Source organism: Taeniopygia guttata, chromosome 2, assembly GCF_048771995.1.
Source record: "Taeniopygia guttata chromosome 2, bTaeGut7.mat, whole genome shotgun sequence".
Classification (NCBI taxonomy): domain Eukaryota; kingdom Metazoa; phylum Chordata; class Aves; order Passeriformes; family Estrildidae; genus Taeniopygia; species Taeniopygia guttata.
In genome coordinates, this window is record NC_133026.1 from 148,899,597 (window position 1) to 148,913,283 (window position 13,687).

At 41.4% G+C, this 13,687-nt stretch overlaps 1 protein-coding gene across 11 annotated transcripts in view; it reads right to left on the bottom strand.

The window, feature by feature from the left end:
• Positions 1 to 13,687, bottom strand: part of TSNARE1 (t-SNARE domain containing 1) — a 451,136-nt gene that overhangs the window by 204,470 nt on the left and 232,979 nt on the right. For 9 of the 11 annotated variants that reach the window (XM_072925076.1, XM_072925080.1, XM_072925074.1 and 6 more), the window contains one exon: positions 7,583 to 7,750. In XM_072925076.1, coding sequence (XP_072781177.1) covers positions 7,583 to 7,750 — 168 coding nt within the window. The remainder of the gene's footprint in view (positions 1 to 7,582; positions 7,751 to 13,687) is intronic. The other 2 variants (XM_072925081.1, XM_030266782.4) reach the window with 1 other exon arrangement.

Consider the following 13,687-nt stretch of genomic DNA (forward strand, 5'->3'; position numbering starts at 1 on the left):
ACATTCATTGTTAACAATGTTAAGAATGTGATTTTTGGTCTAATTTCTTTGAGGATGTGGGAGAATATTCCTGTCAAGGATAATTTATAAAGGACCAGGCACCTTGTGGTAAATAGGAGGGAATGGGAACTGGTCTGGCTGTGAAATTTGGATTTCCTTGTCCTTCTCAGTCATCTCTTCCCTTGTTACCTCTGTGGGGTCTTTTCAATATCCTTGGTTCACTTCCCTCTCTGCTGAGCTCTAATGAGGGAGGACTGACTCATCTCCAGTGAGTTCTTGAGATGCTTCAGGGCTTTGCCAACAGGAACTTTTCTATTTCCATGACCTAAGACTCACCTGCTGATATTCCCCCCACCCTGACTGGGGAAAATTCTGATTTCCCCACCCAAAATAATTTAAAAAGAAAGAACAACATGCAATTCAGGAAAGTAAGAAGCCAAACCTGCTTGGACAGCACTTTTGAGCATTGCTAGAGGATCTCAGCTGGTTGATGGGCTATTGATGTTGATTGTTATTAATTAGCATCAGAGAACTAGAGAGTGAACCACTCTAACCTGATAGGTAAGAGGGTAATTCCCCTTTGAGGCAGCAAATCACAGCCACAAAAACTGCTGTGTGGATGAGGCATTTGATGTTTGTTCTGTCTGTGCTGACAGAAATAGGGGAAAGGTATTGCCTTTGTTGAGACAGTCATCATCTGGTGGCAAAAACTTGGGCAAAAGTGCAGTAAATGGAGGAGGAAAATAACACATTCTTTTCACCAAATAAATATTAACACTTAAGCAGGAGGATTTGCAGAAGCTAAACCATATTTCACCACCAGCACAGGAGATCTCTCTCTTTCCAGCTTTCTGCCTTATCAATGAACATTGACAGGTCATGCACGAGACTAACTCAGCTCAGTTTCTGTGGATATAAATATGCAGATGTGTCTTCCTAAAATTCAGATTGTTAGCAAATTATGTGTGCCTCAGCACTATTTTCTCCTTCTGCAGAGGAAATGCTTCACTTTTAGTAGGTTCTAAAGTCCATCTCTATTCAGCAAAGCTGTTAAGACACACATAAAGGATTTGCTGAATCCAGGTTTTCATTACTCCCTTCTTCGTGCAAGCTCACTGAAGGAATAGGGCAGGAAGGAAAGGGTTTAGGGCAAGACTCCCTGACACTAACAGGCTTTGGATAAAGCACTGGGAATGTAAGTGAGAAAAGGAAAATTATCTCTAGCACACAGTGGAAACCTCTCCAATTTAGTTAAAAACACTTCACTACACACAGTTTAGTCATAAGGTTACACCTGAGACATGAGAAATTGCCTAGGGCTAAAAAAGATTTGTGATATATTCCTAAAACCTCGCTGTCTTGCAAAGAGATATCCAAGGCTGTACACGTATCCCTGATGAAACACTGATTGCAAAAATATACAAGCTCTAATAATTTCCATGAGGAAAGGAAGAAATACAGTTTTAGCCAGGCAAGAAGAAAAAGTTTGGACTTTTGCATGCAGTCATGGCAAAAGTGATGTGTGAGCAGAAAGAAGATGATAAGAGAATCTTCACAATGTGTTACCCAGTGGTATTTCATCTCTTGCCTCTCTTGGATGTACTGGGATTACAGAATAGATGGATATACTTATAACAGTAGCACTTAATAAAGAGTGGAAAAATGGAAAGAGAAAGAAATACAGCATGTGATGTGTTTGCTGTTTTAGTGATAGAACCTGAGGGAGCAGTCTGGAGCTGTGTCAGGGGAGGTTTAGGTTGGATATTAGGAAAAAGTTCATCGACCAGAGGGTGGTTGGGCACTGGAACAGCTCCCCAGGTCAGTGGTCACAGCACCAGCCTGACAGAGCTCAAAAAAACCCCCTTTTTTTTTTGGGAAAAGCTCTCAGGGTCATGGTGGGATTCTTGGGGTGTCCTTTGCAGGGCCAGGAGATGGACTATGTGATCCTTGTGGGTCCCTCCCAGCTCAGGATATTCTGTGATCCTCACAAAATCCCTGAATCTAAAATGAATGAAACTTCTCAGATGTGCCTGGCATGGCAGTGGCAGTTTGAAAGCAGCACAGTGAAGATGTGCAGATTGAGTGTGAGTGGTTTTGACATGAAGGGAAGTCCTTTATAGCAATGCAGGAGTGTTGGAGGCCACAGGGGCACAGGGAAGGAGGCACAGTCAAATCAATATTCAATGGAAATGGCCACTGCAGGATTCCACTGGGATAGGCTGCTCTTTGTTCTCCAGACTTGCTAAGGCTCCTCCACACTTTCAAGGAGCCAGCTGCTATTTTCTCTACACCTCATTTTGCCCTCAGGCTTGCACAGTTTCCCACAAAATTCACCCTTAATTCACCTTGCTCTTCCTCTTCCCTAAATGTCAGCGAGGCCTAGAGGAAATTTTTGTGATCAACTCATAAATCAATAGGGCTGCAGCTGCACAAGGACATGGGAAATGCCTGTTCTCGGGCACTGAAACTGCACTTCATTGCATGCACATCAATAAATCCCCTTACCCTCTGAGCAGTGTGACTGCACCAAAACTGCCTCTAGAAAACATTACCTCTCAAATTGCGTCAATAACTGGGTAAGCACTGGCTAATCTGGGTCAAAAGTGTGTCAGGATATGCTTAGCAATTAAAAACTGTAATGAGCACGTTCCAGTGTCTTTGGTGAGTCTAATTTACTAGTGCAGAAATTATCTAGAAATTTTCCATCAGGATTTTTAATCTCTGAATTGGATCCACAGGGCTTTTTATGCATTTCTTCTGTTCAGCTCTGGTACAACACCAAAATCCTATATACAGTGTGCTGCTGCAGGAGCAAAGAACTAACAAATGGGAAATAATTGAGAAGAGAGCGCTGAAGTGACTGAAAAGCCAGGGAGACCAACTTGTGAAGAGGAGGAGAACTGCTAACATTTGAAGAGTTTAAAAGCTAAAGGGAAAGAAGAATTATTTGCAGGGTCCAGCAGAGTTTCACTAGGTGTAAAAAGGCGAGAATGAGAAAGGGATCTTTAGCAAGAACAGAGGGAAGCATTTCATCAGCACCGAAGCCTGCTGGACCGTGAAATAGTCTCCCGAAATAAATGATAGCAGTCCTGCATCTCGGGTCATTTTAAATTAGACTGGGTGGCATACTGGAGCTGGTTCTTTAGGGAACAACTCAATACCAGTCCCAGGGATGGCCATGTCAACCTGGCAGGCAGCTCTGCAGCTCAGGATAATTAGGGTCCCCAACGCTGTCATGAGGACAGCTTGCCACTCACACGGCGCCAGATCCTTCACGGATGGTGCTTGTCATGATCTTGTGTTATTTATACATTACTCTGAGTCAAAAAGCCTCTGTGAAAAGACAGGCAGAGCCCTCCTAAGTCAAAGCTCTGGACTATTGAAGCTGATGAAAGGTATAAAATAGCTCGCACTAAACCCTCTAAACTGCAGCCATCAGTGAGAGATTTTACCGAAAACAGCCCTCAGCAAGAAATGATACGTAGTAATGAGGGAACAAGGAACATGTTTGAACTAACAAACACGCTCTGCCAGACTCTGTGGGGCTTTCTTTTGTTTTATTTTCATTGTGCTTCATTTTCTGTCTGCCTACAAAGGCTTGAGTGACAGGCGTGGAGGCTGGCATCTATCACTTCTCAAAACAGATAGGGAATAAACATCAACATTCCTGAGCAACAACCCAGAGGGAACAACTTCTCCTAAAAATAAAAGCATTTTCCCCACACCTGTTGCCATAACCTACCCATCTCACCTTCTTTTTTGCCAAGGGATGCATCAACTAAAATGCAGTTCCTGGGATGTGTTTTGCTTCCTTCAGGATATCATGGAATCACGGAGTGGTTTGGATTGGAAAGGACCTTAAAGATCATCTTGTTCCAACCACTGTGCCATGGGAAGTGACACCTCCCACTCTCCAAGCTTGGAGAATGCCCACTCTGTGGAATCAGAGCATGGGGTGGGAAACTGCTGTGAGAGAGGAAAAGGGCTGGTGGACCATCTTGGGGGAGTTTTCCATCATTTTCCTTTCTCATCACCCCTGGGGAAGCCGTCTGCATGGGGAGGATCATGGGAGGCTTTCTGAATCAATACAGCATTTAGAATCTTTATTTATAGGTCTTTCCAGTCCCCAGCTGAAATTCTCTGAAGTTCCCCATTCAGTGCTTATCCATTTCTTCTCAAACTTTTATCTCCTCCCATTTTTCAGATGACCACAGGTGCAAATGAAAGGTATGGGGTGGTAAATTATATATATTATATATGTATTTGCTATGACAGAGCTTGTGCCAGCACTGAGCACTGACAATGCACATTACAGTTCAGCTCATGTATTTCTGATGGCACATTTTACAGTGCTATATATAAAGCTGTTATGGCATCTATTATTCACTGCCAATACAGTTCAAGTTAAAATAGGTTTTATATAACAGTTCAAAGCAATATTTTAAGAAATAACACTTGTGTCAAGGCTGCTGTGTCCTACCAGATTTTGACATTTCCAAGCAATAAAGATCTTTTTCCAAAGTGTAAGGTTTTGGCGAGACGTCTCCCTTGCAGACGTCTCTGGTTTTAATCTGCAAGCAATAGCAAAAGGAGCACATTTAAATAAAATGAACAGCCAGGTGAACTTTTGACTTGGCTGTTATCTGTCTAGGTGGAAACTGTGAACTGCAAAGTGCCTCGAGGGATGTTCTTGAGAGAGAACAATGTCCCATTAACTGAAACCTCTGAAGAGATTTTGGAGACATGGAAAACACACAAGTGGGAAGAAGTCTTTGGAAGATTAAGAAAATGCCTATTATAGGCACAATTTTATATCAGTCTTTCAGGACACAAGAGGAGGAGAGAATTTATTTCCTTATTTCTTCAGCAAAGAAGAAGGCTTTTCTTGCAAAAAGGGCAAATTCAGTGTCTCTTAAAAAAAAGTCCCACGACTGGTACCAGCACCATGAGCTTCTCTAAACTTTTGTGCAATCAGAAGATGTGATGTTCTTTCAATGTCTCCTGTGCTGCTCAAAATCTGCATGTTTCTGGTGCTGGATATGCAGCAACATGGAAATCCCAGTGAGACCGATCTATTTGCACAAAACAAGTTCTGCACAGCTCTGTTCTTCATTCTGGTCCCCAAAGAGCAAAGGACAAAAAATGCTATACATCAAATTGGCAATAAATTTGGTTTATTAGTTATGTTTGACAGATTAATGTGTCATTTTAACCTTCTTGGCTACTCACTGGTTGTGAAAATATACTCGAAAAAAGTTGTTGTGGTGACTGCGAGCTCAAGGAATCCTCTGTGTACCCACAATTTCTACTGAAAACGGGGAAGTTTTGATGTGCAAGATGAGTCCTTTCACTAGAAATATGCTCATGTGGGTCAACAAACAGAAAAACAAAACACAGTGAAAATTATTTAAAAGCACCATCTGCTTATTCAAATGCAGCTGGGAAGAGGAACAATGCTCTCCAAAAAAACTAATTTTCATTATATTTCTTTCAAAAGAGATGTTAAGCAAAATACCATTGGTCCTAAATATTTTCTCCCTGAGGAGAAATGTTTAAACTACATTTGAAATAATGTTTATGGAATGCAGCCCTCATTAGAGAATGAACAGGGATCTTTGAGAGCAAAGCAAAATGGATAGAGGACATGGGGAAAAAAATGGGTAATTCTCAGGAAGCAAAAAACATCATTAACTGCTTAAGCTGACTAAATCATTAATTGCATAAAATAAGCTATTCGGAGGTAAATTCATATTAGGCAGAAAGGTATCCAGGATCAAATCAACAGACACAAACCCTGAACAATAGATGAACATAGGGTTTTTTTAGGTTTTTTTTTTTTTTTTTTTGTTTTGGTTCTGTTTTTTTTTTTAAGTTGTTTAGGATTGTGATTGGGTTCACTTCACCCCCCTCAACTACCCCACCATGGCCACATCGTCCTGTGCAGCTTCGTGCAGAGACATCAGATTGTGGCACAGAAATGGGATTTAACCATCAAAATAAATAAAGATCTCTCCAAGGAGAGACAACTGCACTTCTTGACTTCACAAAGCTGGTGTGCTTGAGGCAGCCTTGGGGGTTGTCATTCCCCACTGCCTAATGGGCAACTACTAAATGTGGGTTTTTTCCCTAGGGAGGACAGGGGCAAAGTAAAGACAAACTAAAAAAGGTTCAGACTATATCAGTATACATACTTTTCAAACAAAAAGGATTACAAAATCACAGAATCACAGAATGGCTGGGGGACCACAGTGGGGTCATCTGGTCCAACATCCCTGCTGAAGCAGAATCATCCCAGACAACACAGCACAAGATTCTACTCAGATTTTTCTTACATATCTCCAGTGAGTGCAGAATTACATTTACTACCATCCCTCCTGAACATCAAAGTGCATGAATACCCCAAAACATGCATTTTCTTTGCAACAAAGTTCCCTACAGTTTGTCCTGCTGGATGCACTGAGATCCCTTGAAGTGGAAAAAGACAATTCACAGGCAAAGATACTCAGTGTGAGAATATTCTTTGTGTTTCACCCCTAGTAATGGACACAAGTCCACAGAGCTCATTCATCTCTGCTCAGTGAACCACAACAGAAATTAGACAAACATTGACCTCGATCTGCTCCTGTAAAACTGTCAAAATTTCTGACTTGGACATCTGAGTCATATGTGGCCATCACTGTCTGCAAACAGAGGTCCCAACCTCAAAGCACCAGCCCCCAGCAGGAACTTTTGTCCTCTTTTTGCACAGTTAACTCAATCACAATTCCTGCTGTACTGCAACCCAAAATCTATCCTGATAAAATTAGCCCAATCCAATTAAAGGACAAAGTATAGCCCTTAATTAAATGTTCTGATTATTCTGAAGCCCTCTTTTTTTGGTTCATCTTGAGTTTAGGTCTGTAAAAGCATACAAATTAGGAAGGTTTAACATGTTCTTGTTTTACCCATTTATTGCTTAAATTTAACTAACAAGAGTTTCCCAAAAGCGTAAAAAGGGAAGTATAAAAAGAAAAATGTGGGATGTTTAACTTATTCAAGCTTCTTTTTGTTCCTTTTATCGAATATTTTTACAGCGCTTTCAAAAAAAAAGGGCGAATAAAAATAGTATGTCCTCTTTTAACTACGTCAAGAACGTCCAAATACTTTGATGCAACAAAATACTGAATAATTTGAAAAGGTTAACAAGTTATTTCCTTTTGTCTAGCTATTATTCTTTCTAATGGTAAAGCTGAGTGTTTTTTGCCTGTGACGAATTCCAGTTGTTGAAGTTGTTGAAGTTGTGTTGCTGCAGAACTCAGCTCAATTAAAGCACCTCACCACAGACCTCACTGGGAAGAATCCAACCATCAGCCCATGAGAATTAATTAACTCTTGTAATTTTCATTACAAATCATACAAATTTCCAACATTTCCTTCTATCACCGATTCCCATGTTTAGAAACTCTTGGTAGTCTCCCCCACTTTTAGCGATGCCGTACTGGCAGCGACGCAAATCAGGATTTCCTTCACGTTGAGCAAGGCACAGCGCAAGGATTCTGCACTTGCAGCTCGCAAAACCTGGTGGTGAGACGAGGTTACTGACCTCAATCTGCTGGATGGCCTCTTCCCGCTGGCGGATGGCTTCCAAATCCTCCTCCGTGATTTCCGAGAGCAAGGCTTGGTCCTGGCCCTGGTTCTGCCACACACCATCGCCTCCGTTAAAGATCTTCTCATCATCAGGCAGGTCAGAGAAGGGGGCCTTGGGGCTCTGTTGAGATGGGAGAATGGAAAGAGAGCAAAGGAAGTGTAAATGTTTTCCAGTTTTACACAGCTTTAGTGTGGGGAAAGGAAATATTGATATAAGAGATGGCATAAACAGTGGAGGAAAGGTGAAGAGGAGAAAAGTAAATCACATCATAGGAAACATTTCAAGTCTCAAAGGAAATGTCAGGACCTGAAATCAGATCTCCTGAGCTACTTTTAGGCCCCAGTAACTAACTTCAATTTTCCACAGTTCTGACAGAACACAATGTTGATGTACAGATGAAAAATAATGCATTTACCTTTTTTAATTTCCCTGAAAATTCTTCCTGAATTAGACACTTTCTCAGGCACAGAGAAATCCTACTAATTCGTATTGAAGGCTTTATGATCCAACTTGCAACTCTCAAAATACAAAGGTTTCGATCTTCTCCATTTATGAGACAAACACCACAGCTTAAAAAGGGGAAATCACTGAGTTCAAAGTGATCAGCTTGAGCAACTCACAGGTTTGTGGTGTTCACTCTGTGGAGTTTACCTGGTTATTCTGACACATCTGATCACAGTCACAGAATCACAGAATGATTGGGCTGAAAGGATGTTAAAGGTCATCTCAATCTGGCCTGGAACACTTCAAGGGATGGGGCAGCCACAGCTGCTCTGGGCACCCTGTTCCAGTGCCTTCACCACTCTCTGAGGAAAGAAATTCTTCCTAATAACTAATCTAAGTATCTCCTCTTTCAGTTTAAAATCATCCACCCATGGTATCTCTGCCTATTTAATAGGCTTCTCTCCTTTTTTTTTCTTTTTTTAAAAGCCCCTAAAACTTGTTTTATAAGCCCCATTTATAAGCCACTTTTTTCTTCCATTTTGGGAGCTGCACTTATATTCAGGTCCTTGTTCAAGAACTGGTTGGATCTGCACAAAAAGTAGGGGCAGAGGTTAAACAAGGTCTTTTCCACCCAGCCTTTAGGTCCTGAGCCTGTGTCAGGTTCAGTCCTGACTGAACTTGGAGAATGAACTGACTCAAGCTTGGTTTGTAGGCTGAGATCAAGTTCTAGACCAAGAGGTGCTGTTGAAGGCTCCAACCTTACAACTGCATGAGGATTCCACTTCAAAGAATGTTCATAGTCCTCTAACTTGGTCTTGAGCTGAGCTTTGACTCTTAACAAAAAGCTACAAAGAAAAGCAAACCAAGTGCTTCTGATGCTCTGAAGTTGAAAAAAGAAATGGCAGAGACCACAGCACATCCTTGACCTAAACATCCCCACAGCCTCTGAAAGCTACAGGAGAAAACAAGTACTCAGGGAGATTTTCAGCTCTCTGAATCTGGGTTTATCTGAAGCCCAAACACTGGGAGCAGTGCCCAAAAAATTAAAAGCCTTTGCTGTCTTACTGTGGCTACATCTTCAAAAGTATCAATTCCCCTGAATTCCCACAGTGTGAAGAGGAAGTGAGTCCATGGGGTGTTTAGATGGAAAGGTACAGGACTGGAGAACTGGAAGGACTGGGAGGACTTGAGTCTGGAAATATTTATTTAACTCACTAACTCTGCTTTAGCTCTTTAAAAAGTATGCAATTCCTGTATTTAGAAACAAAACATTGTGCATTTGCCTACACTTAGACTTTGTCTTACGCAATTAAGTCATTATTATTTCACCATATCTTGTTGGAGACAAGGAAAGTAACACAACATGGTGAAGGAAGTGGGGTGATGGAATAACTAGAAGGAAATAGGAAAATCAGCATCAAACAGTCAAATATCTTTAACAATATGAGCAGAAGATTAAAATCTTTCACATTAATTTCTTACTTTGTTTCACCTTCTGCTTTCCAGGGATCTACTGAGAAAGGGTGTGTTACAGGAAGAAAATCATCATTTAAAATTAGGTTAAAGATGAATTTACACTTTATAAGACATTATTTTAATAAGATTAAGATACTCTAGGGGTGTTTTATTCACTAATTATTACGTGCCTTGGACACTAACTTTCCTGGTAGATTATTTCAGTGCCAAAAGAGTGTATTAATGGACTCTGGACAAAAACCCTTGGGGTATTCTAATGCTTCACCTGGTGACAGAGGCGTCTTCTCATCTTCACCAGTGGGCTCAGATGAGCAGAGGCAAACTGCTCGTGGCTAAGTGGGCTGGAAGATCCCAAGAATCTTCCTTATGGAGACAGAGGAGAAGTGTTCTGGTGAAATCTGTGTGCTCTGGTCACAGCAAGGATGCTGCACCAGGGACCTCAATGCCACAAATGGACACTCAAAGCCACGCTTCTCCTATGCAGGTCTGAATTTCAGTGGAAGACAACAAATTTACAAGCAACCAAATGTTTCCTGTTCTGATGTGGGAGCACAGGGATAACAGGAGAGGCAGCAACCAGCTCTTCAGATTAGGTGAGTCCATGGAATAACACAGCTGTACCATAAATATGCTTTAACTTGGCCTGTGTCAACTTTATTTGTCATCCTCACTTGCTGGGCCTGGTATCTGTAAATAACCCTGCAAATTACTGATAAAACACAATGCAAGGCTGCTGCTCAGTCATCTTTCAGAAGAAAACCAGCTACCCATGTGTTTAAATAGGTAAAGGTCTAGACAGATCCTTTTTCTCTAAACAAAGTAGTGACCTAAGTTAATTTCAGAGCTGCTGAAGGCAATTACATGTGTTTGCGTCCTTAACATCTTCCAAAAAAAAAAAAAAATTCCAACCACGGCTGCTGAATGAGTAAATCAGTGAAATAACAGGATGCAGAGGGACTGATATTTCCTTCCAGACATAAAGATGGCTCCATAATAATGTTAAATACAGTCAGCATGACCTGCTATCAGGGTCTGTATGCTGTGCTAACAAAAAAAGCAAGTCTTCTTTTGTGCTGTGCATGGTACTGAGCCCCTCATTTCTGTGATAAAGTGAAAAAAAAAATCTTAAATCTGAAACTCTGAAGAAATCTAATCACTTCTAATGCTTCTGATTGAAAGCTGCATATAGCTGGGCTTATCAGTGCTCTTCATTCCCTTCTGAGTTATGTTCATTGCCATGTCTGACAAAACATTTTATTTATAGCAAGAAAAGATCAGATGGAGGGCACTCGCTGAGCCTCCACAGATAAAGTTCCCTTTGACACTGCACTAGAAGAGGCCATAACTTCCTGTACAGGCATTTCCACAATAAATTTGATTTAGTGCCAAATTTTATGCCCTGTGAATCTCTGTGTAATTTTCTGTCGTATTTCCTTTCATAAATTGTTAATTGAGTGTGTTTTGAAGTTGTTCTTTTGTTGAAATTTGCCTCTGGCAGATTTTTGTCAAGATGTATCTATAAACTCAACTCTGCCAATGAAAAAGAAAATTACAGTAGAGGAAAAAAGTTGAGTATATCTGATATGCTCAGTAGTTCTTTTAAAACGAAATCCTTAGGACTGAGGTCATACCACGCTGTTGTTCATCATATCTGAAAAATTATGCCCAGGCACAACATTTTTCTTGCTGGATAAAATCTCTTCACCAGGATAAAATCGTTGCTGCTTACAACTACATTTTTTTATCAGATTTGTTCTACCAATGGGGAGATGCTATATGCAGCTGCTGATAGGGAAAAAAAAAAAAAAAAAAAAAAGGAGAAAAAGGTTTTATCTGGATGGTGACAGCTTCTGTCAGTGCCTGTACTTTATCAGCAGTAAAATCTTTGCTTCAGAAGTTGCATGTCTGAGACCTCTCCAAAAATAACCCCTTCCTAACCTTGATCCTGCCTCACTCCACATTTGTCTATCAGAAAGGACAGAACGCCACAAATTTGACAACTCTTGTCACACAAAATCACCAAGCAAAGGATTGAAATGATTCTCTTCTGGCTCCCATATGGTCTTTATTCCACAGAGAAGAAGAAATCAGATGGGAACACCAGTTAACATAACACCAGGCAGCCCTCAGAGTCCATGTGCAGAGATTTTGGAGTCTCCTGTAGCAGTGAGAGTGTCCTGCAGCTCTTTTTTACATCACTAACTTCAATGATGACATTCCTGATTGCCAGTTACAAGGCTGTTCCCTTACCATAAATTCAGGGCATGAAATATTGACTGGAGACAGATGAGAAGTGTCTTTTAGTGCCAGAGAAATGTTTAATGATTCCAAAGGAAAATTTGCTCTCCAGTCTTCCCCAAAACCTGAAGATATAGACAAAAATTATACAACAGAGGACAAAAATTATACAACCCCCTCCAGGGAGTTAGTCCCTTCAGGTTAGTACAAGGTAGATAATAAAGGTGAGAAATAAGATGGGCCTGTCACAATCTTGTCAAAAATAACTGTTAGAGTTGGTGTAAATAACCAAGATTTATTTAAGCTGGATTTACAGACTGCCCACCAGGTGAGTGACACCACAGGGACAGGAGAATGAAGGGCTGAGGAAGACACTCACAAATTCTACTTTCAACCTCGGCATGAAGACTTTTGAGAAGGGAACTTGATTAAGCCTGGAATGAGACAACACAAACCCATCTCCACATCACCTCCTTCCACTCCAAACTCCACCACGCTTGTGTCCTGGGGAGGAGGGTTTAATTTCTGTGTCTGAAAGTTTGGGAAGATGATACAAACACAGTAGCTTGGGATGGATGTGGCAGAGCTGCTGTCAGAGTGGGGAAGGGGAGCAAGAGGCTGGAAAACAGCCCTTGGAAAGGGATCTGGGGGTCCTGGTTGGCAGCAAGTTCAGTCTGAGCCAGCTGTCCCCCTCCTGGACTGAAAAACTCATTCTGGAGAATAAGAAGCACAAGTTCCTTTTTCTCTGACCACTACTCCATTCATGTGCACATTTAAAGCATCTGGAGCATCTCAGGGCTGTAAGGCCCTGGAGATGCCTTTGATATGCACAGCACCATTCACAAATTCCTTGTTATCTCCCAGTTTATAGGAGCACAGGTAAAACCAGTCTCACTTGTCTGAGCTAATTTTTTACTACAGACTGCAGGCAGTTCCAAGGAAGGAAATGTTCTGCAACCATGAAAAAAGAGCATTTCAGAGCTTTTATAGGACTTGGGGAGTAAACCAAGGAAAGTTGCTCTATCTTCCCCAATCTCCAGAAGCCTCCTGCACCTCTAACAGGGATATGGCCAGCTCCAGCAGCAACCACCACACCTCCCACAGCTCCTGCAAATTCTCACCTCTCCTTGGGTAAGGTTTGGCACTGGCTTTCAAACCAAATGCAAATATGTTTGTCTCTTGCTTTATAGTACATATAGACACATAAACAGCCTTTATGAGGATCTCCTATTCTTAGCAGCATCCAATGACAGAGATTCACATTTTATTGCATGTAGAATAATGAGGCTGGAGTGTCTGCATTAGAGATCAATAAAACACCGTGCAGGGAGGGCCACAGTGCAGAGCACTGATGGAGTTACTCTGCCTGACACATTTTTAATCGTAGGTTGGCACTGCAAAGCTGCCTGGGACAAAAACGACACAGAACAGCCAGTTTGGCCTGACTATGCCCAAAATACAGCCAGGTTAAGGCTGGCAGATAAATCGGATTAGATGATCTCTCTCAAACCATCCTTCCAAAACAACTAACCTTGCAGGCTCAATGAAATTTAGAGCTGTGCCATGCCAAGCAAAAGCCCAAAGCAATTACAGGTAGAAAGGCCTCAGGCAGGTGCAGAACAAGCAGCCTGGGACTTTTTACAGGGGAGAAATAGTGATATTACAAGTTTGCATTATCTTTCACACAGAAGTTCACAGCAGCGATTGGTAATCTGAGCTCTGTTGTCTTAGGAGAGGAGCTTCCCACAGCAACTGGGAAAGAAATGCATCACAAGAAATCACAAAATAACCCTCACCCGCTCTTCCTTTTCACTCAAAAAAGGCCAAATTTAAAACTACCACAAGGACAACTTTTGAGTGAAATGTATTGAACCCTTCCTGCATGCATCACTGACACAGGCA